Consider the following 25898-nt stretch of genomic DNA (forward strand, 5'->3'; position numbering starts at 1 on the left):
GAAGCGATAAGAGCAAAGTTGAGAGAATATTATTTTCATGCTTGTGGTTCCATTGCCAGAATCCAATTCCAATTCCATGCTCAAATGAAATGTTTTTATCATTAAACATTCAACGATTATAAAATAGTTATTAAATTTATCAAACAATTATAAAATTTTAATAATTATTTTATAATAATTTAATAAAACTTAATAATTATTTCATAATAATTTGATAAAATTAATTATTATTTTGTAATCGAACGATGATAAGTGTACTTCACCTTTAGCGGAGGATAATTATAAACGGCACTTTATTATTTGGCCACGTGAGGACCAATCATTTGGGACCAAATTGCAAATCCTTGTAATACTTAATTGTTATTCCCGCTAAAATCTGTGCCGTTCATTTGGTTGCCTTGCCTATGTTATTAAATATATAATATTAAAAAAATCAAAAACTACGGAAAATTGTAATATACGTAAACACGAATAGGGATGGGTATGAAATTAGGATTTAGAATAATCTTATCAATCGAGATTTGATAAGGATTGGATGGAATCATGTTTAAATTTAGAATGAAAAATTTTAGATTCGAAATTATAGTAATAATTACTTCTATATATTTAAATATAATTATAATATATATATATATATATATTCAATTAAATATCTATTTTACTTGATAAAGTAATTATATATGTGTGTGGATCCGATGGGTAAGCTTGAATGCAAATTTTTACCCTAAAAGGTCGGGTCAAATTTTGAATCAAATAACAGGTGAATGAGCATAATATTTGGGTTGGGTGCATATCAGTAAAAAAATTAACTAGACCCATGTCCATCTTTGACTATAATTTCATGTTTTAAATTTTTTTTATTGATTACATAACTTTTTTAAAAAAAATAGCATACGTTTTTTTTAATATTTTTAATTTGTAAAAAAATAATGAGTAAATTATTGAACTTAAATAGAGAATTAAAATTTTATCAATAATTTGGGACGAAATTGCAAATCCTTGTAAGTGTTAAAATTTTCAATATTTTTGGAGATCTACTTATTATTTTTTTTTTAAAAAAACAAAGAACTAATGAACTTTTAACAATCTCAATGGGGCTTAATTATAAATATTTGAAAATTTTAAGACTTCACGAAAATTGCTAACAAATTTGAGAAAGCCTAATTACAATTATATTTTTTGTTTTATCTTGAAAACAATATTGTTATGAAAAAAACAATCATGAATTGCGAAAGTAGACTATAAAATGGATATAAAAATATAAAAATAATAATATATATACAGAAATTATGTGAGTGTGACAATCCAGAAAAATAGCCCTTAGATTACAAGGGGGCAGTTCATTTCTGATTTTCTATGATGACCCCCCCCCCCCCAAAAAAAAATCAGTCCAATAGAACAGGACATGAGAAGTGTAGAAAATATACAAGGGAAATTTACAGTACCTTGCCATGCTTTTCAATGGTAAATAAAGTGAGGGTAGCTCTTGCTCTTCCATAGAAATTTCAAGCCGAAGCTCATATTGAAGCCTTTCCCCGCTCTTCTTCTTGATGAAGATATAGACAGTTGCTTGGATTCCGGAGCCAATGGCGAAGCAGGTGTTGTGTCTCGACTGCTTTCTACTAATGTTCGGCATAGGTTTGCAGGCGGATGCGGATGATCTCTTTGACGCTGCTCCCGGAAGAGCGCCAGAAGCCTTTGTGACTTGTCCCTACCTCTTGTTGTTCCGTTTAGTGACATCGAGACTAATGTGGGAATCACGCCTTCTTGAAGGACCAAGTGACTACATTCCTCGTGTCCGTTGCACAGGAGTAAAAGGCATGAAACAGCTTGCACTTGCGCGATGGGTTCCCCGTCTTCCAAAACCGATGCAAGGCCGGTTATGAGACTAGAGGCTGATACCATCTCTTCTTTTGCTGCTTCACTTGAAGCTAAATTTAGCAGAACTGTAATGGATTTCTCTGTCCAGGTATGGTCACCCGAGACCACAAGCGACTGGAGTTGATTGATTATGCCAGCAGAAAGAAGGTTCGGAATAACGGAGTGGTCGGTTGAAAGGTTAAAAAGGGTGTGAAGGGCATCAAGCTTGCATTGTGCGTCAGTTTCACCTCCTAGTAGCCCGACTAAAAATTGAACAGCCTTACTTGAGCCTATGATAGATTTGGCTTGCTGAAGGCAAGAGAGATTAAGATAGAGAGCAGTTGCCGATTCATTGGCATTGGAGTTGGAAATCATACGCTCCAGCAGTGGAATCACTCCAGACGCTAACATCAATTCCTTGTTCCTGATATGTAATGCCGAACAATCATATGAATAACAGTTCTAAAAAGAAAGACACAACAATGCTCTGAAAACGAAGCATTTAGCGCATCCTCGAATGAATCATAGAGTAGCAGCAGCTTGCCAGAGGCTAAGAGAAATAGAAAAACCCGTATTGCTCATAAGTAAGCAAAGACGTACCTGTTATTGTTGACAGCAAGGTTAAAGAGAGTCAGTGCCCCAACTTCTAGAGCTACTGCATTCTGTTCACGCACAGCTGACTCTAGAAATCGCAATAATGCTTCGACAAATCCATTAGCTCCCATAAAAGTCCTGGCCTCTTCATCATCTTTCAGCAAAAGCCTTATTTGTTCCACGACTTTGCAACTCTCCACCAAGTTCTCTTCTTCATTCAGGACAGACAGGACTTCCTGATATCGATCCAACACGTTGAGCTCGGAAACTTCTTCCTGTGGGGATTGAGATTCATCTTCGGCTTCATTTCCTTTCACTTCTTTATTTGTAACACTCTCCTCTAAAGGAACCACCTTAGCCCCCTTCAAGTTGCACGAACCAACACAATCTGTCGATCTAGAATTTGCAGCCTCAGACGCAGAGAAGGCCAATCTCCAGTAGTTAAGATCAAGACACTCTTGGGGGTAACCAGGGATAGGAACTCCGTTCTGTTCACACCAACTAGCAATGAGACCCTTGACACAGTAATTAGGAGTCAAAGAGAGATGCGGGAGCTTCTGTTGAGTCTTCGGACAGGTGTCATGCCCATCCCTAAACCATTTCTCAATACAGATCTTTTCATATGTCTGTCCAGAGACAATTACAACTGGTTCATACATAAGCTGCAATGATATTGGACATCGTAATTCTTCGGGTGGGATGCGTATCTGCCCAGATCTAATGTTTGTCTTGAAATTGAAAGAACTGAGCTTTTTTAGCTGCTGCTCGAATCCATGGCAGTTACCAACAGCCCCTCCATCCTCGAGAGAACCCAAAACAGTGGGGGAACAAGGTGCTGAACCCTGCGAGTCGGTATCATCTGAAACCTCACTTCGAAATACCTCGGAGTATTTTCTCATGAGAGATAGAAGATAAGCCACGATGGACTCCTTCCTCTGGTCCTCCTCTAAACGGGCTCTTTCTATCACCTGCTTGAGAGCCCTTCTTTCAGCTAGGGCTGCTCTAGAAGAAGTGATACCAAGTTTGCAAGCTGCCCGGTGAAAAGACTCGAGTTCACTGTTGTCATTAGATTCTTTAAAATTCCTCCCATTCTGGAGTAATGCAATTATTTCATCACCAACTTGCTTCTCATACGGGTCAAGTGAGAAGACTGTCACCTCGAGCTCATTTATGATCTCCAAAATCTGAAGCCAAACAAGTGAATCGAGAATACCGCGAGCGTACAAGAAAAAGCAACAGCTACTACAGGGTTTCACACAGGAAGATTCATATTGCAGGTAAACCAATATAACCAAGGCACAGAAAACCCTTCTTGATTTGAACCACAAGCATTAAGAAATATAACAATGCACTGGGATGATATGGACAAAACTCATAATTCAACTGCTTCCAGAAAAGACCCTTATTTATTTGAACACACAAAAATTACATAATTTCACTCTCTAACCAAAAGGTAGGAATTAGTACCTGACATCCAATGGACTGTGGAACTATATCTTTTACACGCCTAAGACTATCAATAAGAGCAGATTTTGCCTTCACAAATTTTAAAAGAACAGAATCTCCAGTAATAGCCTATAGGAGAAGAACAATACAGTTAGTAAAAATCTCCAGGAAAAAACATGGTGTAAAACAAAAACATTGAAAAGTAATTTAGTAAACGTATCCAACAAAAATCAAAACCGCTACTCTAAGAATACACGAGTACACATACAACTATGCATACATATATCTTACCAAGTAAAGTTTACTACATGTTGAACAGTACTGAAGAACTTTTTTGGCCTTTTCTAGAGCTATATGCAATGAGCATAAAGCCTGAATCCCAGATTTGCTCCTAGGCCGTGCTGCTTCCAAAGAAGGGAATATCCACGATACTTTGCAATAAATTTCTGAAAGTGTCTTGCACAGTTCTCCATGTAACTGCATAAGAAAAAAAAATAGAAAATAGGTAAGAAAACTGTGGAAATTAATATTTTTTCTGTCCTAAAAAAATGCAACAAGAGTTAAACATTACAACTTCCCAAAAACAGAAGACCATTGTTTTGGAAAAACAGTTAAAAAAAATAAGAGATGTATAGATACCAACAAAAAGTTCTGGGAAAAGTTAAAAAAAATGGCAAGCAAGCAGGCACCTTTTTTGTGAAGTGAATTACAATTCAAAGAATAGCAAAAAAACCATATACAAATGCTATCAAATTCTTACCTTGGCATCACTAACTGCAAATAGATTCTCTTCAAGCTCAGAGTTGTCCATAATCTAGCCTTCAAAGCGGGAAACCACTAAAATGAAAATCTATATCAACTGCAATTCAAGATGAAAATAGAACAAAGTCAGATAGGTTATAAACTAGTCGAAAATAAATATCTTAAAACACAACATAAAGTTCAATATAATGTTCTAAACATTTTTCCTTCTCCTTGAAACAAAATCGGCATGAGTACCGAATGTGCATGATGAATGCCTAGAAGAAAAAAAGAAAATCACAACCCCTCTAGGTTGTATTGCTAGGAATCAACCTTTAAGAACTTCAATTTTCCTAGAATGACACACCCTAACAAAGCAAATGACATATTTGACTCAGTTCTATGGTTCCCTCTTGTTATATGAACAAATCATCATTTAGAGTATATATATATATCAATTCTCTCCTCTATACGCATAGGATTAAAATTAGAAGATTTCATGCATTGAAATGGACAAGGAAAAGGCCTCTCTAGATAATGGGGGGGGGGGAGAAACTAGGCAATATGAGCCCCCCTGAATAAGCTATTATTTGGACATCGCTGCGATCTCGAAACAAAGCATACTAAATAATTTCATCATCAGACACCGTGAGAGGGAACTTGAAATCCTGGAAGAAACAAAAACTTACGGTTGCTGTTAAGAAATTTGGTTTAGACATCTCATTACAATTAAAAGAAAAACAATATTCTCGTAAGAAACAGTTAAACCAAAGGAGAATTGCTTAAAAGGAGATAAATGAATCTACGATTGTATGGAAACAAATGACCTTCGTGAAAGCGATCCGAGACGATACACGACGAGAATCACTATCAGCTTGAATCGATATTTTGAAAACAAGCAAAACAAAAAACAAGAAACTCATGAACATAAACTAAGCAGGGGGGGGGGAGAGAAAAGAACAACATATAACACAAAATGCTAATTTTCCTATGGAGATTGAGAGAAACAGAGAAACAGAAATGCGCCAAAATGGAATTTACAAGCACAACTTTGAAAAAATTATAAAAATAAAAACAAATTCTCCTATTTTCAAACAATGACTATTTTATTTTTGAAGGAAAATTACAATGAGATTGCCAGCAGCCATGTGGATTGTTGGTTAAGTGCTAACTCCTGATAGCTTTCAAGTATAGAAAATGAAAACTACAATGAGATTGAATCAAAGTCGGGGTCCGGAAAACAGGGGGAAAACATACCAGAGAATTCGGAGGTAACTAACTAACCATGGTGGCTCCATATAAAATTTTCTCCAAAAATTACAAGTTCAGCTAGATTCTTTAATTCAAAATTTTCCTCACCGAAGTACGGAGTTTTCTCGGAATGAAGAGAATGAAGCCATGAATGCAGAGCCGAAGAAGAGTGGCTGTTTGGTTCTAGAGGAAGTGAAGGTAAATAACTAAATAGAAAGGGATATTGTACTGCGTGTGCAGATAATTTTTTTAAAAGAAATTGATTAATTAATGTTTAATATTAATTGTTTACTTAATAATATAATAATTTTTTTTAATTTTTTTAGTTTTTGAGGGTCTGAATCGCCGGCCGAAAATTGCCGGCCTCCTCTTAGATCTGCCATAAATGCTATCAAATGACTGAATTGTCCTAGGATTGTTTGTTGGTTTTGGAAGTGTTAAAATATACGTATACCGAAACTATACAACAAAATAAAAAGTAATTTCGAGGGCATTTTGGGGACAAAAAACACAAACTTTGATTTCATTGGCGGCAGAAATGTTTCCAAGGAGGAGAACAGTGGCGGGAATCTCCTACTGTGTTGTGATTATAATAATATGGACCCACCCGCTCATCCACGTGGCATGTTTCAAAGGAGTACAAATTTTGAACTTAACCCGCAAATAATTTGCCCACCACTTTGATCCGATCAACGGTACCCAAACAGTTACGTCATTGCCATTCTCATGAAAAAGGGTCCAATTCTAACTCAACACATTATTTGAAATTAGATTACAAACGACCTTTGTAAATGATGGTTATTCTTCGTCTCGTATAAATATTTCAACGTTTAATGTTAAATGATTACGAATTTTATAAATAGATATCAATTTATAACCACTCAAAACTAATAAAAAAAGTTATCAAATAAAAATAGATCGGAATTTACTCAACTATATTAAAATAATCGATCAATAAATTGTTTAAATAATATGATATAATTATTAAAAAAATTGTAAATTTTAAAAATTTAATAGTCAAAATTATTTATCTGAATCATGTTGTTTTCATTTTATTGAATTTTTTATTTAAAATTGTTTTTCAATATAATTAAACTATCAAATGAAAAAATTGCTCAAGGCGTGGGGCAATAACAGTAGATATGATAACGTGGATTGTATTGTGATTCTCAATTTCTCGTTCTCAAAAGTGTTGGTTGCGCCCACGTTCTTTGCATGAAAACTACAACTACTTGAGCTTTTACGAACCTCAATTGCTTTGATTCTCCACTTGGTTTCCTTTTCAACGTCCATATTTATTTCATCACAACATTTTAGTTGGGCCATTGATTGAAGTGATGGAAATCACAATCCAAATACAACTTTTTCCCCAATTAGATGCATGATTTTAATATAGTTTAATTTGATCCGATTTTGATTCAACATAGTAAAAATATAATATGATCCCAAAGTTTTAACAAAAATATTTGATTTATCTCTGTCGCAGTCGTGTTTCGGGTAGGCCTGGAATTGGGCTTCGATTTGAAAAAACGTTAGAGTCACCACCGAACATTTTAAAAATAATGTTTAGGTTGATCGGACACCATCTTACCTGGTCTGCGTTTTACCAGAAATATGTCGGATTCGAGAGTCGGTTACAGTCAAGGAAGGATTAGCACCCTTGAAATGCCCTTTCAGTACCATTTAATTTGTCGGTTATCGTAATTGCAAAAATTAAAATTTAAAAGTTCAATTCGAATTGCTTACTTTTATTCGATTGAAATTACTACTGAAAAAGTCAAAAAGAATGTTAAATTGAGAAATAAAAATAAATAAATATTAAATAAAAAGAGGAAAAAATGTTAAAAATAAATAAATAAATAAAATCATATTAACAGAAAGAATGAATAAAAAATAAAATAAAAAATTAAAGGAAATAAACAAACAAATAAATAATAAAAAGAGTAAAAAATGATAATTTTTAAAATGAAGAAAAAATGTAAAATTAAATAACAAAAAAAGTAGAAAAATGATGAAATAAAAACTCAAAGGACTAAATTCGAATAAATTGAAATTCATGGATCAAATTGATGCTAAAAATGAGTTGTAAGAGAAAAATAAAAAAGTTAGGGGACCAATTTGCAAAATATAAGAAATATAAACAGTGATTAAATCGAATAAATCAAAAATTCAAAGGCAAAATTGAAATAGATTACCAAAATGAATTACACATCAAAAGTCTAGGGACTGTAGAAATAATTTAACTATTTGGTAATTACAATAAGGTCCATCGATTATAAATATCCAAAAATCGAAAAAAATCATTTTTAACCCATTTCTAAAAAAAACAAACCCTTTCTATCCCAAAAGCTCTCAACCTCCATCCGGTCAAGTGGCCGACCAATGTCCGATGGCCACCTACCGTCCAACCTGTCGCGAGCAGGGGCGAAAAAATCAAAACTTACCTGATAGCTTCCTCTCACCACCCCGAAACCTAAATTGAAACCCAAATCACCTAAAAACCTCTGAACGACGTAGATCTAACTCGAAAGATTCAAGTTTTACCTTTCTCGGCGCATCTTCTCGGCTTCCTGACGATCTCTGCTCCGACGACGCTCCTCTGTGCTCTTCGCTTTTATTTTCGATTCTTGGCTGGTTTTTTTATATACTTACTGTGTATGGCTATGGGTTTTTTGTGTTAGTTGTGTTGCTATATTTTTGTTGATATTCTACTGTTTTCGTTGTTTTTTCTCATGTTTGGTTGCTCTCTGATCGTTCTATTTCGTGAGATTTTGTGGGGTATTTATACCCCGCCGTCGGTGGTTAGTTTCCGGTGATCTCGAGATCATTCCTAGTTATTTCAGGACATTAGTGGATTGTTTGTGGTTGTGGGTTATTTTAGGACGGATCAGTCCCATTGGTGCAACCGGAAAACTCGATGGTCATTTGGAGCGTGGCCACCACGTGCATTGATTGTTTCATCTTATGCGACGCCTTTGGCTGGGTGATAAACCCTAATAGACTTGCATGATTGGGCCTCCCAACGGGTCTGCCTGTTGGGTTAGACTTGCTGGCTCGGTTGAGCTTGGATCTTTGGACTTGACCTGAAAACAAAAAATCGAAAAAAATATTAATAATAATAAAATAATAATATTAATAATAATAAATAAATAATATTAATATATAATAAAAATTAAAAGTAATATGTTTCCACAAAACAAAAAACATTTAAAAAAAATTATTTTCAAAACTATATAATATATATATTTTCAAAAAACATTTTTAAAACTATATAATATACATATTTTCAAAAACTATATATTATATAAGTTTTTTTTAAATGATTTCAAAAACTATATAGTATATATATTTTCAAAAATGTATTCAAAGTTATATAATATATATTTTCAAAATGTTTTCAAATTTATATAATATATATTTTCAAAAATGTTTTCAAAAACTATATATTATTTATGTTTTTTTAAATGTTTTCGAAAACTATATATATATTTTCAAAATCATTTTCAAAACTATATAATATATACATTTTTTAAATTTTTTTTAAAATTATAATATATATATATATATATATATATATATATTCAAAAACCGATTTTTTTTAAAAAGTTTATATTATATGTTTTCAATAATCGTTCTCTAAAAATTATATATTATAGTTTTCAAAAATATTTTAAAAAATTATACTATATAAAAAAATCCTGGACAAAAATAGATGTCTATAATCTCGTCCTTAAAAAATCAATAAAAGACTTAAATATATTTATGAAAATTATAAAAGAAGAAAGGAGTGTTTTCGTAAATATATCACGATGGAATGGGATTCACCTAAACCCAATTCGAATTTATTTTCGACAATAAATGCCCCAACCCACCCATCTCTCATTAAAAAAATATCTCAATTAGGGATGATAATTTAACTTAGATTTGAGAATTTCAATTTGTTCGAAAAGGGGTCGATTGTTTTTTTAAATATTTGGGATAACATTAGATCGATCTTTTTTGTAAAGGATGAGAACGAGTTAGGTTCAAGTTTATGATAAAAAATCTCTTATCTAACTCAACTTGGAATAATAGCATGATTTTTTTTTATATTCAAGGATAATTGTTATAATATCATTCTATCTACATTTTTTCCAATTAGATTCATAATTTTAGAATAAAAATAAGATTTTTTTCATATTCATGTCAGATAAAGTCAAATACATATTTTTATCTCAAAATTCAAATGGAGTTCATATAAAAGTAGTATGCTTCTCAATTCAAATCGAATTTGTTAAAATTATGACCCAATACAATCCGTTACCATCCCTAATTCCGATCAGTTCAGATTTGAAGTCATCCACGTCGGAAAAAAATAGTATCATTCTTAATCAACTTATATCATTGTTACTGTATAAGGTCCGGCCCAACCCATCAGACAGATCTAGCTAGAGCCCAGAGATCTTGATAGGTGATCATGAATGCTGGATTCTGGGTTCATTGCGCGGTGTCGAAACTACCAATCTCCGTTTTGAATCAAAGCTTGGGCCGATCCAAGACGACCCAAACAAGCTGATTTTCCCAGTTTCCCATAGCGCAAGAAAACTGGGAAAGAAAAGTAGAGAACGAACCCTTCTTCCTCATTACAATTTCAGTCTGCTCACTGCTGCAGCTTATTTCTCATTCGATCTCTCGCTCTGTTTTCCCTTCTTGAATCGGAAAGGTTTTCTTCTCAACCTCACACACACACACATATATTGGTATTAATATTTAAAGAAGAGTGCTTATGTTTTTACGCCTAGGGTTTTATGTTGTAATTTGATTATTGGGAAAGAAATATATCATCGGATGCATCGAATTTTCTGATTCTGTCTCACACTTTTGTAGATTTTCTAAGAACCGATCATGAAGTTTGACACTAGCGGTTTAGAATCGGCTGCGCCTGTCTGGGGTGCTCCTAGTGAGCTTGTTGATGGGTTTTCAGCTGCTCCGTCGTTCGAGGTCCCGAATACTACTGATGTGAGTTAGAATTTCCTGTTAATTGTTACCACTGCTTTAATTTTCTGAGTAAATGGAGAGATTTATGCCTTAATTTTTATGTTTGATCGGTGTATTGCAGTTTGATGGGTTCCAAAAAGAAGCTATCCAAATGGTGAAACCTGCTAAGGGTACCACCACACTTGCTTTCATCTTTAAGGAAGGCGTCATCGTTGCGGCTGATTCTAGAGCTAGCATGGGAGGCTATATCTGTATGTTTATTTTTTTTATTTATTTTGTATGTCTATTTTGCCATAGTAAGATATTTTTTGCATAAATTTAATGGTTAGGAAATAGTTTACTTATGGTCATTGTGGATTAAACCTTGATATATATATGTGTGTGTCTGTGTTGAAACTACTATTTTGTTATTGTTGTTGTTGTTTTGGGATAGAAATTGAAAGCACTATTATCGTTCCTTTTCCCATAATTTGGCAGCTTCACAGTCGGTGAAGAAAATTATTGAAATCAATCCTTACATGCTTGGCACAATGGCTGGAGGAGCTGCTGACTGTCAGTTTTGGCATAGAAATTTAGGCATCAAGGTAATGGAACAAAACAAAAAAATTCCCCCTTGTGCCTGTGGGATAGCATCCGTGTCTTTGTTTTCCTCTGTTTTGTGTTTGATTCGTGTTGTTTGCTGTATACAGTGTATTTTTGCATATTGGGCTATTTGTCAATTTGGAATTCTCTTTGCAGTTATCATTGATGCTCATATATTGCAGTTTTCCTAAAACATGGGGTTATACAATATAGAAAGTGAGAGTATACTTCCATCTCAAAGGTTTCAGATGAGATGATTTTTTTTCAATTGGCTTTAAAATTTAAGTGCATATGTACTGCATTTTCTAGCACATATATGATAACAAAAGAATTAGAAAAAAGATTTGGCATTTAGCATATCTTACCAACCACCAAGTATATTCAGTTCCCCCTTCAAATGTGATTTACACACACAGGTTAGCCATTTAAATTTCCAACTAAGGAAAGTTGTTTTCACAGTTTTGATACGTATGCAATTGTTCTCTCATAACCTAAGTGGATGTAGATTTATAATATTAGGTCTTTTTCCTAGTTAGTAAAGAAAACTTTTGACTAGGAAGTATCCAATATGAGTTCTCCATACTTTCTGATTGCTTGGGTAGTTAAATTTAAGGCATTCTGGCTGCCTAATTGCCTTGCTGTCAAAATGGAATATTCTCAAAAGAAAATGGTGCCATTATTTTGTTGAGAAAAATCTTAGGCCCCATTACTGTGTTTTCCCAATTACCCTTACATACACAAAGTGCTAATAGATGACCATTTCCATTGATCTAGTGCCGGCTGCATGAATTAGCAAACAAGCGTAGGATTTCTGTTACTGGGGCATCAAAACTGTTGGCAAACATTCTCTATTCTTACCGAGGAATGGGACTGTCAGTTGGAACCATGATTGCTGGATGGGATGAAACGGTATTTGAAACTAAAATTTGTTCTCTATCCTTTCCCTTGCATTCTAAGACTTTCATGTTTTAACTTGCTCTAAGACTTTCATGTTTTATCTTGCTGCCTAACTTGGATTCTAGGGTCCTGGGCTATACTATGTGGACAGTGAAGGCGGAAGGTTAAAAGGAATGCGTTTCTCTGTTGGATCTGGTTCACCATATGCTTATGGCGTGCTGGATAATGGGTATAGAATTTTTTTCCCTGATCTTTCATTGCCGTTGTTCCATTCATAAATGCATATATGATGATGTAAAGTTATCACAATCTATTCCTTGTGAAGGTATATTTAAAATTAAGTTCATGAAATGATGTCAGTCAAAGATGCTACGTCATTTGCCAATAAACTGCGAAGTTATCATGGTCTCCTTATAAAGTTAGTTTTAAAATAATGACATTTCAGTTGAAGATGCTATGAAGTTAGCCAAGAAGCTCACAGTCTTCTCGTTAAGTCATCGTTGTCTAATAAGAAAGAGACGATTCAATGGAGGGGGAATGTGTTGAGTGAGCCTGCTAAATGCTTTGTTTTAGCTTTTTGGTTCTATCCACTTTTTTGCTCCTGTTGAAACACAGATTTGATAATAAGCATACTGCTGCCTAATCGGAGCTCTGTCCATCAGATAACTCTGCTTCAATGAAAGCGTCTTGATTGCCTTAATCAATCCTTTCATTAATGTGCGTTGGGATGTCAACTTTTCTTGGCTTCTCCCAAGTAAATCATAAATTTTCTCTTGTTCCATGCTCGTTTTATCAGATTATTTGTGACATTTTTATTTCTCTCAGTTTGTGCTCAGCTTTATGCATTCATACTCATAAATATCTTGTTTTGGATGTTGGTGCTAGCTATCGGTATGATATGTCTGTTGAAGAAGCTGCAGAGTTGGCCAGAAGAGCTATTTATCATGCCACATTCCGTGATGGAGCCAGTGGTGGTGTTGCCAGCGGTATTCTCTCTCTCCCCATCTCAAGTCAACATGAATTTTCTCAGTAATTGTTATATATGATTTACATATGCATGTGTGCGATTGTGTGTTCCCTACTTTAACGAACTTAAAATTTATCAGTTTACTTCGTGGGACCAAGTGGCTGGAAGAAGCTATCCGGTGATGATGTCGGGGAACTTCACTACCAATACTATCCAGTGATGCCAAGCACAGTGGAACAAGAAATGGTTGAAGCAGCTGGAGCATAAGTGGGATCTTCTCAACTTAGGCCAAGTTGAAGATGATTGTTGCATTCATAAGATCGGTCAATGCGATGTATTCTTTAGTATTATGAAGCAGTTTCCTCAACCTTAATGACAATTCGACAATGGACATGGGTGCAAGATAATGTTACAAGAACTCTTCCCATCAGTTTGTTATTTGATGTTGAAAATTTTAATGAATCTCTGGTTTTAGAAAAATCCCAATGTCTTTATATTTATCATCCCCTTTCTGGATCTAGAAGTTATTTTATTCTCTTTTGGTACTCTGCTCTCTCTCACGTCCTTCCTTTTCTAGTTTCCTAGCATGTTTTTTTCATGATGATGATAATAATAAGAAGAAGAAGATGGAGCAATCAGCAAAGAGAAACGGATGATGAAATGATTATCAAATAAAAACCTCTCAACTCAGTGAGTTAGGCAGTTAACAGTCAGACTCAGTTCAATTCCCATCTTTCATTTTGGCGGGAGGTTGGGTCCCACCTCGAGTCAAAATCTCTTCTCTTCCTCATAAATACCTTTGTATCGCATCCTCTCTCCGCTCAACCAACCTTACCCGTAATCTCCGGTCTTCACTTCACTGCCAAAGGAAAAAAAAAAAACTCAGTTTCTCAACTATCTCTTCTCTTCTCCTTAAAATCCACATTTTTAATTCTCACAAAAAAACAAAAGCAAAATCCTTTTTATCGAATGATGATGAAGAAACCGCCTCTGTTTCTACTTATTTTCTTCTTCTTCTTGCTGAAACCCGCCTCCTTTCTTTCCCCCGACGGCCTTTCTCTCCTCTCTTTAAAATCTGCCGTCGACAATTCCCAAGCCTTGTCGTCAATGTTCTCCGACTGGAACGAGAACGACACCACGCCGTGCAATTGGTCCGGTGTTTACTGCACGAACATAACGGGATCCCCCGAGCCACGTGTCGTCGGAATCTCACTCCCCGGGAAGAATCTACGGGGGTATATTCCGTCTGAGCTCGGGACGTTAAGCTATCTCCGGAGACTAAGTCTTCGCAACAATCACTTTTTCGGTTCTATACCCGACCAATTGTTCCACGCGACGTCGCTTCGTAGCTTGTTCTTGTATGGTAACAATTTGTCCGGTCCGCTTCCTCCCTCGATCTGCAACGTTTCCGTTTTGCAAAACGTTGATCTCTCCGGTAATTCGTTGTCAGGTTCTTTTCTTGAGAATCTCAAGGATTGCAAGCAGTTGAGGAGGCTGGTTCTGGCTCGGAACAAGTTTTCTGGTGAAATTCCTGATGGAATTTGGCCGGGATTGAACAATTTAGTCCAACTCGATCTTTCTTCAAATGGATTCAACGGATCGATCCCTGGTAACATTGGGAAATTAAAGTCATTATCGGGTACTCTCAACTTGTCTTACAATCACTTGTCCGGTAAGCTACCGATAAGCTTAGGTGACTTGCCGGTTACTGTCAGTTTTGATCTTAGAAACAACAATTTAAGTGGGGAAATACCCGGAAAAGGATCGTTTGCGAATCAAGGGCCAACAGCGTTTCTCAATAACCCTTTGTTATGTGGGTTTCCTCTTCAAAAATCATGTGAAAACCCCATTTCAAGTCCTTCAGGAAGTCAAGATTCGGGTCCGGAATCTGGTGGAACCGATAAAAAGGGGATCAGCCGTGGGTTAATTGTTTTAATCTCGGTAGCTAATGCTGCCGGTGTGGTTTTCGTTGGATTGATTATAGTTTACATTTACTGGAAAAAGAAAGACTCTTCAAATAGCTGTAGTTGTACCGGGAAAACCATGTTTGGACGAAAAGACAAAGGGAAACTCTGTTCCTTTACTTCATTAGCCTGCACTGATCGGTTTCGGAACGATGACTCAGAATTTGAAGACCACGAAAGAGTAGAAGGGAAACTTGTCGCCATAGATAAATCGTTCACCTTAGAACTCGACGAGCTGCTTAGAGCATCGGCCTACGTGTTGGGAAAGAGTGGGCTCGGGATAGTGTACAAAGTGGTGCTCAGCAACGGCGTGCCGGTGGCTGTAAGGAGATTAGGTGAGGGTGGAGAGCAGAGGTATAAGGAGTTTGTGGCTGAAGTTCAAGCTATTGGGAAAGTAAAACATCCGAATATTGTGAGGTTGAGAGCTTACTATTGGGCTCCTGGTGAGAAGCTTCTCATCAGTGATTTCATCCCCAATGGCAATTTGGCCAATGCCATTAGAGGTCAGTTTAAGTTTCTTTACCATTTTCATGCTTCAATTATTCTGCTTAGCTTAGTCACATGTGATTTCGGATATGATATTAATAGCATTGTAGTAGTTTTTGAAGCATAAATGGCAATAATCCGACGTTGAGCATGCTTATGATGGTCTAGAAATGAAGTGGTCCAAAGTGGTCCTAAAGTCATACTACACGTTTAGTGGTAAATCACTGTAGAATATCTAGTTGTTTTTGCCACTGTCTTGTTTGTGTGAAATGAAAGAGAACAAGACTACTAATGGTTAACCGTTAGCAAATTATATCTGTTGATCGATAAATTCGGGTTGTTCAATTCTCGGCCCTAAATGGTTTTTCGAGTTTTGGGTTTTGGATTTTTTGCACAACCCTAGTTGTGGATCAAGGGAGTTGTTTCTAGCTATGTTATTCAAATGAGTGCATCCAAATGGTAGGTCCCCTTACCTATTGGCAAGCCGTGCATCATATGATTAACCATAACAGGTATTGACAGATGATAGAGAGGAAATAATTTTGGCTTTGAGCATTTCAAGGTTTCAATCACAAGGGGTAATGGGTCACAACTCTAGAAGACTCGCTGGATCTTAGATTCGATTTGTTTTGTTTTTTAATCAAAATGATTGGTGCTGCCTTCCCGTGCATGCTTTAGCTTGTCACCAATTGTTTAATATACTAATCTCAAACAAGTTTTGACTTTGAGCATCTTATTGTTTCAGCCTTTGTATACGAACATCAATCTTGAAACAAAGAAACTAGGATACCCGGATTTCGTCCGGTGATGGTAGTTTTGTGTCGGTAGGACATGTTAGTCTTCTAGTTAATGAGCTCTTGTCTTGGTTTATTGCTCGCACAATGCATCGGGTATTCGAATGCTAAACCGGAAAGTTGTGAATAATGGAGTCGGCACCCTCTGTTTCAATTGAAAAACACAGAGTTCATACTAACTTTCGAAGCAAACGCGGTCTAGTAACCACACAGTTGCAATTTGTCACTTGGTTCTAGTACGAGTTATTTAGTTGTTAGCAAATTATTTTTTATTAGTAATCTAGTATAAGCCTAGAACATGCAAGAGAGTGGAATATTAGAACCCATTATTATTATTATTTAGTTTAAAAATGATTCATTTAATTAATAGTATTGGGTTCAAAGTTGTAGATCTTGCATTATTATTATTCACATCAACTTGTTTAGAAGCTCATTTGACTTGAATGCTTTCCATGTTTACCATTTGTAAACGCTTTAGATCATAATTTATGTAATCATTATAAATAGGTAGAGTTTGTAATCTAAATTTTATTGATCTGGTTTAAAAATTTGACGGTACAATTTGGTGAGAAAATAAAATTGAGGGAATAAACAAAGATATGCCGTGGATGTGAAGGAAATATTGTTGAATTAGATTTTTTGTTAGTTTTCAAAGGGATGTAGGAAACCTTGTTGAAATATATTTAGTGTTACTCAAGTTACCTTTATAATGAAGTAATTGATTCTATAATTAGAGATATTGATTAGTTGTTTAATTTGTTCGAATAAAGAGACATAGTAAGGAGATTTAAGGTATTACAAATCATTGTGCATTATATTATTTTCGACATATAGTGATTTTTCTTATTTTTAGACCTTTTTACGATTTTATTATAATCGTGTCCGTAATATACAGGCAGAAATGGTCAATCATCAACAACCCTGTCATGGTCGATAAGGCTGAAAATCGCAAAGGGAGCAGCCTGCGGCTTGGCCTATCTTCATGAATGCAGTCCGAGAAAATTTGTACATGGAGATGTCAAACCTTCGAACGTTCACCTCGATAACGACTGCCGGCCTTACATCTCTGATTTTGGCCTCAACAGACTCATTACCATCACCAGTAGTAATCCCTCTTCAGCCGGCGGCTTCATCGGGGGACTATCTTACAAATCAATCCGAATGGAAGGAACCAACGATTATCGAGCACCGGAGGCTCGAGTCCCCGGCAACCGACCGACACAAAAATGGGATGTGTATTCATTTGGAGTCGTCTTACTTGAACTACTGACGGGGAAGTCTCCTGAACTATCACCGACCACATCAACTTCCGTCGAAGTCCTGGACCTCGTAAGGTGGGTGAGGAAAGGATTCGGCGAAGACATCCCGTTGTTGGACATGATCGATCCCATGTTGGTAGAAGAAGTGCAGGCGAAAGAGGAAATGTTGGCGGTTTTTCACGTAGCTCTTGCATGTACTGAGGTAGACGCTGAGGTTCGACCTAGGATGAAAACTGTTTCGGAGAATCTTGAAGGAATTGGAACATAGTTAAGATGTGAAAAAACAAAACAAAAACAGATCATTGTGGATTTAGTATTCAATGGCTCACAAATTAGGTCCAAAGTTATTGAAGACCATATGCGTCATTAATTTCTTGTCCTATTGTTAAATTAGCTAAATTTTTAATCAAATTCTTTTATTATATATAAAACATGGATTTAATATTAATTTGATCAATTTTAATTGTGTAATTTTTCATCTACACGGCATCTGTTATAAAAACGATTGATAGAATTCGAACTCCAAATAAGTAATTCTCAATACAATTTGACCACTGGAATAATAGAACTATTAGGTAATGATAATTATTTATTAATATGTGACGTATGATTCAATATGTAGAATTTTAATGTGTACTCGAGATATTAATCATAGTAAATTAAATAATGTACTTTCATTAAAAAAAACATAAAAGAAAATATTATTTTAGTACAAATCAAAATAATATGACTAAGTTATATAATTAAAAATATTATATAAAATTAAAATATATATACACTAAATGTATAATTTATGCATAATACAATAATTAAAAGATTAATTTAATATCATAAAAAACTATAAATATTTTGAAAATTAACATAAATATTATAGACAAAAAAGTTAAAATATGATTACTTATCATTTGAGTTTAAATTAAATTTTTAAATTTTAAAAATATAAAATTAAAATTTGATTTTTTATTTATTTTCTTTTTTACATTTTTAAGAAAAAACGGAAGAAATTTGACGTGGCATTAAAGTTGATTATACTTTTTTACCGGGTTAAATTGGACTCGAAGTGATCCGATAACTACAGAATTCAAAAATCCTCCCGGTTTTGGACTGCTGGCCTGCGCCAATTTTAACTTTAAAAAATCAAGTTCGTAAGTCTAGTTTTGATCCGAACCGAAGCAAAATCAATCGATCTAAGAAGGATCCAAAAGCATGGTAAGAAACCTAACCTTTCTAATCTTTGAAATGTGATAAATGGCCTTCTTCATTTGATTTTTTTTTCTTTCTCGAATCACTGATAGTTATAACGTTTTTATTTATGTGAGATATCAGCCGCACTCTTCAATTTCCTTTCATTTTTAACGGTAGTGTTATTGGGAATCTGCACTTGCATTTTCTTGAAGATCCAATTTCCAGCACTCTTTGAACAGAGAACCGGGTTTTATGTCCACTGACGCTCTTACTTTTTTCTTCTCTTTAGTTTATCCATTTGTTATTAGATTGTTTGCGTTAGTATATTTTTCCCATTTGAACTTACATTTCCTTCTTCTTTTTTTATGAAAACTGAACTTGTTTACTGGTAATTGAATGCTTGATTGGCTTTGTAATTTATAATGTCTAAAGAATTTTTAGACGCGGGATGTTTTTGGAATTGGATTTGCCTTTGTATATACCAACTGTTACAAAAAAGAAATAGGAGAGAAAAGAAATGAAGACAGATGACTAGGCTAACATTCAGATTTCTGCCTTCCCCAGTGTTTGAGCATTTCAATTTACTTCTCCTAGCATTGTTTGACCATTAACCCTGTTTAAAACCTTTAGTTATGTTTTGATTCTGATGCAATTTTGTAAATTGAATTGAATCCCATTTTTTGGGTGTATGTAAATATAGCCACAACGATATAGCTATTAGCAAAATATTATCGGTTCTGCTATTGGTAGAGGTTGACATGAAGTATGTGTTTTTGTTTTTGTTTTTTCAATGAAGTGGTTAGACTATATAAAATTATATGACTTCAGTTAATCTAGGCCTTATTTTATCTTAGGTAGAAAAATTGTTATTTTTTTGTTTCTATGTCTAGGATTTATAGGTGTTACTTCAGTTTCATTTCATTCATAAGAAGTGTTGAGAATGGAACTTATGTGGTCTGATAAGCTTATTTGTCAGGTTTCGAGGTTTCTTTTGGAAGGCAGCCAGAATAGGTGGGTCCTTTTCGGCTTGCTTCCTTCTGGTGGCATTGAAATAGTCATTCCTATGTTCTCCCTCTATGAACTTTCTCTTAACATTCATCCATTTCACTTTTGGGTTGGCATTGAAATAGTCATTTCTCTTAACATGCATGGAGCTACTAGATTAAGTTTTGGATTCATTTTCCTTTCTTTTCTATAAAATCAGATCTTGCATATAGGGGGTTGATAGGAGATAGGCATCAGACTGTAGAATGTCTAGTTTTGGACCTTCTGGTTTTGTTGTGATGAAATAAGAAAGTGCCTTGAGCATTTATGCTTCTATTTAATCATAGTTGGTACCGTACATATGCCTGTCCCTTTCCCTTTGCAAACCATGGAATTTTGAAGATATGGAGAGGAATAAAAGAAGAAATAGATCAAACCGATATCAAGGCAGTAGGTGACTAGCAGATAGAAATACAAGCAATTACATAAGCACTGAACCTATGCTTGAATCTCCTCAAAATCATAAGCTTTTCACCACTCCAGTCTCATGCAGATAGGATAATCTTCTTCATAGGCTTCTTTCCTGTACTGCTTCCTTCGGTGACAGTCACCGTTTCTTCATCTTCGCCTGAGCGGAGAGGATAGCTCCGCAAAAACACTCTCCTGTTATTGTAGTCTTCATATCGAAAGCTCCTAATTCTCACCCCATCCTCTTCTTCCATACCTAGGAATATGCTTAATATCAGTGGCCGAGCCTAAGAATGATCAGATTAAGTTAGGGTTCTATATATATTTAGGAATTGGGTAGCTGACTGGATGATAAAGACATAAAAGTGGAAAAGATATAACCCGAAAACGATGGCTAACAAAATCTTACAGTATTTGGTTTTCCCAAGGTTCCTTAAGAATACATCTTCCATTGTTATTACGCACTTCATTTCTACAATGATATCATTGGTGGGGTTTCATTCCTTTGTCTTTGTGAATCAGTTATTCATCATTGTTGCTTTTTTCTTTCTTTTGCATGAGATGTTGCTGAAATTATTGTCCTTATTAGATTTCTTTATTCAGTCATGTTTCATACACACTTTCTTTAATACATTTGTTATTTGTGAAAATTTTTATGATAGCCTTCAGTTTCTTCTACCCTCTATTTGTGAAATATTACAGTAGGAACAATTTTTGTTTGTATAAGATTAGTTCAGGCCTTTTTTTTTTAGCACCATCGGTATCCGACCTATCGGCCGGTTAATTTGAATAGGGTCGTGCATAGGCTTATTATTGAGACGATCCATTTCTCTCAGAATTTGAATTTCTTTCCTTTTCAAGGAAATCCAACTAATGCAAGGTATAGTATCTTTGAAGTTTTGGTATGTTGGAGTCTAGTTATAGGTTTGAAACTTTGATTTGCATTCAATTGAGTTTGATTTTTATAATTCAAGCTCCGGTTGAGATAAAAACCTAAACTTTCATGAACTCATTTAATTTATTTCATTTATTTAGTAAAGATGATCTTGATATTTATATTAGAAGGAATAATCTAGAATTCTGAAAAATAGATAGACAATATAATAATAATAATAATAATAATAATAATAATAATAATAATAAACCACATTTATTTTTTGCAATTGTAACAAGTTACCGAAAAATCCCAACCATGTAACAAACGATTACTTTGTTGCTTCACTTTTACTTTGCTATCTACCACCCACTAATTTCGTCATTATATTCCAAGCCACATAGTGAGAAATCATTAAGTTTTGGTACCCAAAACCTCGATCACTGAACATGTGTCAATTTGTATATGTGGGGTCTGAAAATGTGATTCAATATATCACTCTAAAACGTGTTGAGAATGCTTTAAATCGAACTTGTATCTTTACGATCGTGATCGTCCCTCGTATCCAATGTGCTTAAGGGGTTTAATGTCTCATTTTACTAGATCAATGAGTTGTTGGTATTCAATTTTTTTTCTTCTTATTTTTCAAATAGAAAATTTAAACATTTAAATATTAAAAGTGTTAATATTGTTTAGGATGGACATGAAATTTGAATTCGATGGGTTTTGACTCGATTTGATTTTTTTCTTCAAAATTTGATGCGACTCAAAATAACAGTACGATCAATCATTATATATTTAGAGATAATTATAATTATATCTCTCTTTATATATTTTTTTCAATTATATCCTTAATTTTCCTAATAAAAATGACATATATTGGATCAGATGCAGGTTTTTATCAAGAAATCCAACTCAATTTAATCCATATTCATCGTCCTAAAATTATCTCAAATAATCCTATATTCTCATCGTATCATTTTTTAAAAAATATATTATGTTCCTTAGATCAAACTCCCTCAAATGATAATGACCTTCTACTGTTTAATTTTTTCAATTAAAATGGAAACGAAGTGTAAAAAAGATGATGCAGTATAGATGGTGTTGGAATTGGCAGTTTGTTGTATGGTTTCCAAATGAGTAGTCAAACATGGGATTTAATGTTTTGGAAGGACAAGTGCAACCACCTGAAAGAGACAAGACATGCAAGAAAACTACAGGATCCACCGCTATCATCAGTATCCTCAAGTCGCCTAAACAATTAATACGTGCTGGACCCTTCATCATTGCAGCAGTAAGATTAGGTCACTCCTCAAATAACTTGTTTCACTCTTGCTTTCGCTTTCTCTTGTTCTCCTTTTTGTTAATGCCACAAACCAATTCAATCATACAAATGCTTCAATATGTAAGATTATATTCATTTAATTTGGATGAAAAGTTATAATTGATGATAATTTGGCGATTAATTGGTGTTTGTATCTTCAATCAAGAAAAAAATGCATGATCAGTGAAGAATAATAGTTTCAACATTTTCTCTTGATTTTAATAGAGAGTTTTTATAATGACTTTTAATAATGGTGTTAGATATATAATCATTATGATTATTTGTAAATTGACGAGTCTATTCGATATGACTGGTTAACAATAAATTTATAATATATATATATATATATATATATATTAAAATAATACTTTTAATTGAATAAAATTACATCATATGAGAGTATTCGGGTACCATTATAATTTTTTATTTTTTAGTTTATTTTTTTCATCAAACAAACTATATCGTAATTTTTTACATAACATTAAACAAGGAGCATACTTTTATTGCCTTTTCCAGGAGTCTAGTAAGTAAGAGAAAGATACCAATAATACAAGGAGGAATCCATAGTGACGGATACTAAATACAGTTGATAGACAGAGAACATTGAATATGGACCCACGCCTATAAGTTCTATTTACTTTGCTTTCAAGACCAATCAACTTCCATCCCCCCAGTCCCCTCCCACCATGTTTGGTTTGAGTGAAGTAATGAATTCAAAGCTTAAAATCAAAACCCCAATTTCCCCTGTTTCCTTGCATTGAAGGAAACACGGGCTTAGTTAAAGTGCCTCTCTGTCTGTCTGTATGGCTGAGTTGTAAGAAGGAAGGACATGGGGAATTGCGTTACAGTCTACAAGAACAAAGATGTTGCAGACATGGATATTAGTGTCCGAATTCAATCACCCATTAAAGAGAACAATGTTGGAAAGGAGGTTCCGATTGCTGGATACGATCCCAGGCCTCAGAATGATGAAACTAGTTTTCGAGAAAAGGGTATGTTTCTAAATTGGATTTTTGTGTTTGCTGTTTGATGAACTTCACATTGGGGATTGTGGCACTGTTTTTGAATGACGAAAGCTTTCATCCGGTTCATTTTTTCACTTGGATTTTTGTAAATGACTGCCAACTGCTTGATTAAATGATGAAACGATGTTTTATGTTGTAATAAACCCATTTTGTTGAGTGGAAATTTGATCATGCTTAGCTTCTATAATTGAAGTGTTCCAGTGATTTTCTCTCCAGGTAAAGCAGAGGAGAGGTTTTTTGATTCTCAGCCATGGTTAGACTCTGATTGCGAAGATTTCTTCAGTGTTAATGGTGGTGAGATTTCCCTCATTTTGTTGAGAGAATTATTTATGTTTCCCCGTTATATTCGCTCGCATGTAACTATATACATCTAACCAACTCCTCATTTTCCTCTAAATACACCAGTATAGAGTTGTAGTGAGAAAAATGAGATCATGGCAGATTGTGACTGGTTACTTATTTTAAATTAGACGGAAAGGTATAGTCAATGTCAATGGTTTTATGAAAGGAAATAAAAAAAAAATCTGAAGAAGATAATGAACAGTGAAATGAATTGAGAGAGAACATGTGAAGAGGGAAAAAGATTTCCATGCATGCTGACTTATATATAAGTTTTTACGACGGTGTTAGGACTTAATCATAATGTTTATTCGTAAACTAATATAATAAATAAATATATCTGTTAGATAATATATTTAATTATGACATATCATATAAATTTGTCAACGGTCATGTCAAGATATTGTAATTGGTCAAATTCGTAAATCATACATCTGATATCACCATTCCAACTATCGAGTCTTTTGAAATTCTTAAAATCTTTTTAGAGACTTAAATCTTTCAGATAACTACAACTTTATTATTGACAAAATTTATTACATGATGACCACATCTGTGTTTACCGACCTACAAATAATTTTTTTAATTCTAATTCTAACACTTTAATTAAGGACTCGTATTATTCTTCAGCTCATTGAAATCATCGGCCATTACATTCTACCTAAAGTAAGAAGTGATAAATCGTCTAAAACCATCTTCTATTTACCACCAACAAGAGTATAATGCTTTAAATATGTAAGAGAAATAGACATGCTTGTATCGGACATTAACCCTGACTCCCGGTGCCTGAGTAATATAACGTAACCGCAGATTATTTTGCTGAGTATTTGCAAGTGATTTTTGAGATTGACAAAGCTTGTTTTCATGCAGATTCCGTCTCTTCTTCCTGCAACAGTCCAAACCACCAGAAAAGCTTCAGGGAAAACTCAATACCTCATCAAAATAAATCCCCGGACCATGCAGAGAATGCGGTGCCTGCAGAATCTCCGACAGACACAAAGAAGCTACTAATCGAGTTATTTCGTGAGAGCTTCAACGATGACGATGCCAACAACAACGATACGAGTTCGAAACAACGGTTGGAAAACGAACCTTCAACTTCAAGTCCATATGAATCTATCCCAAACTCCGCTCGCAGTAACGGAATGACACCGTGCCGGGGATGCCTCCCGGAGAACGAAAAATCAGCCCGGTCCGCGCCGCGCTGCCTACCGAGTTTGGTGCGCAACATGAGCTTTGGTGAGAGGAAGAAAAGGCTAAGCCCTGCCCAAAACTGATGGATGGTAAGGTAAGCCAAAAATATTTACTTTCTAAAGGAACTCATGAAAATTGGCACTGCTTAAACAAGATACAATATCGAAAATCTTATTCGGATTTAAGTGTTGGTGTGGGATTATGTATATGTATTCGATGCAAGTATATGATATATTTAGACCGTCTTTGAAGAAATTATATTCTGAAACTCATATTTAAATTATTTAAATGAAGGGCCGGAATACATAAAACTGGAAATTTTGTGCTAATATGTTAAAAAGCTCTTAAACTAGTATGATTTCTTCTTGTTCAAGCAAATCTAGTGTTGGAACCGGAATTGGTTGAATGGAAAATTGATGGACCAATTTATTTGATTGGTTGTATAAAATAAATCTTAATAAAATTAAAAATTGAAATACAATATCGACAAAAAATTGCTTCAACCGATTAATTTTTTTCTGATAATAATAATAATTATTATGATTATGAATTTGCATTTTCTTATTTTATGATCGTTAACTAACATTTCAATTAGTTGGACATCAAATAGATAATTTGAGTTTCGATCTTACAATATTAAGCAATTCCTTACACCTTTACTAAACAAACACCTGTTCTATAACTTTT

The 25898-nt window shown here is 34.4% G+C and overlaps 4 protein-coding genes across 5 annotated transcripts; 3 read left to right on the top strand and 1 right to left on the bottom strand.

Annotated features, from left to right (window-relative positions):
- The first annotated feature begins 35 nt into the window (after nucleotides 1–35).
- LOC120134594 (uncharacterized protein At3g27210-like) lies at nucleotides 36–25500 on the top strand. Of its 2 annotated transcripts, XM_039151031.1 has the most exons (5): nucleotides 36–46; nucleotides 7985–7996; nucleotides 23473–23645; nucleotides 23895–23972; nucleotides 24888–25500. In XM_039151031.1, exons 3-5 carry the CDS (start codon nucleotides 23483–23485, stop codon nucleotides 25292–25294), a joined length of 648 nt encoding a protein of 215 aa, XP_039006962.1. In that variant the 5' UTR covers nucleotides 36–46; nucleotides 7985–7996; nucleotides 23473–23482; the 3' UTR covers nucleotides 25295–25500. The 2 variants fall into 2 exon arrangements, 1 of the variants encoding a protein (XP_039006962.1); XR_005517178.1 differs by lacking the exons at nucleotides 36–46; nucleotides 7985–7996; nucleotides 23473–23645 and adding an exon at nucleotides 19381–19391 and having other exon boundaries at nucleotides 23880–23972; nucleotides 24888–24942.
- LOC120134589 (U-box domain-containing protein 6-like) lies at nucleotides 1444–5579 on the bottom strand. Its single transcript, XM_039151027.1, has 6 exons — nucleotides 5448–5579; nucleotides 4661–4759; nucleotides 4192–4377; nucleotides 3922–4029; nucleotides 2461–3638; nucleotides 1444–2284 (listed from the first exon to the last, which is right to left on the bottom strand). Exons 2-6 carry the CDS (start codon nucleotides 4709–4711, stop codon nucleotides 1459–1461), a joined length of 2349 nt encoding a protein of 782 aa, XP_039006958.1. The 5' UTR covers nucleotides 4712–4759; nucleotides 5448–5579; the 3' UTR covers nucleotides 1444–1458.
- LOC120134593 (proteasome subunit beta type-5-like) lies at nucleotides 10491–13797 on the top strand. Its single transcript, XM_039151030.1, has 8 exons — nucleotides 10491–10594; nucleotides 10759–10890; nucleotides 10991–11120; nucleotides 11347–11453; nucleotides 12226–12360; nucleotides 12474–12577; nucleotides 13234–13334; nucleotides 13455–13797. Exons 2-8 carry the CDS (start codon nucleotides 10777–10779, stop codon nucleotides 13580–13582), a joined length of 819 nt encoding a protein of 272 aa, XP_039006961.1. The 5' UTR covers nucleotides 10491–10594; nucleotides 10759–10776; the 3' UTR covers nucleotides 13583–13797.
- Nucleotides 14181–18099, top strand: LOC120134590 (receptor protein kinase-like protein ZAR1). The gene is made up of 2 exons (XM_039151028.1): nucleotides 14181–15782; nucleotides 17455–18099. Exons 1-2 carry the CDS (start codon nucleotides 14285–14287, stop codon nucleotides 18084–18086), a joined length of 2130 nt encoding a protein of 709 aa, XP_039006959.1. The 5' UTR covers nucleotides 14181–14284; the 3' UTR covers nucleotides 18087–18099.
- Nucleotides 25501–25898: the final 398 nt, after the last annotated feature.

The sequence above is a fragment of the Hibiscus syriacus genome, unplaced genomic scaffold (genome assembly GCF_006381635.1).
Source record: "Hibiscus syriacus cultivar Baekdansim isolate YM2019G1 unplaced genomic scaffold, ASM638163v2 tig00110597_pilon, whole genome shotgun sequence".
NCBI classification, from domain to species: domain Eukaryota; kingdom Viridiplantae; phylum Streptophyta; class Magnoliopsida; order Malvales; family Malvaceae; genus Hibiscus; species Hibiscus syriacus.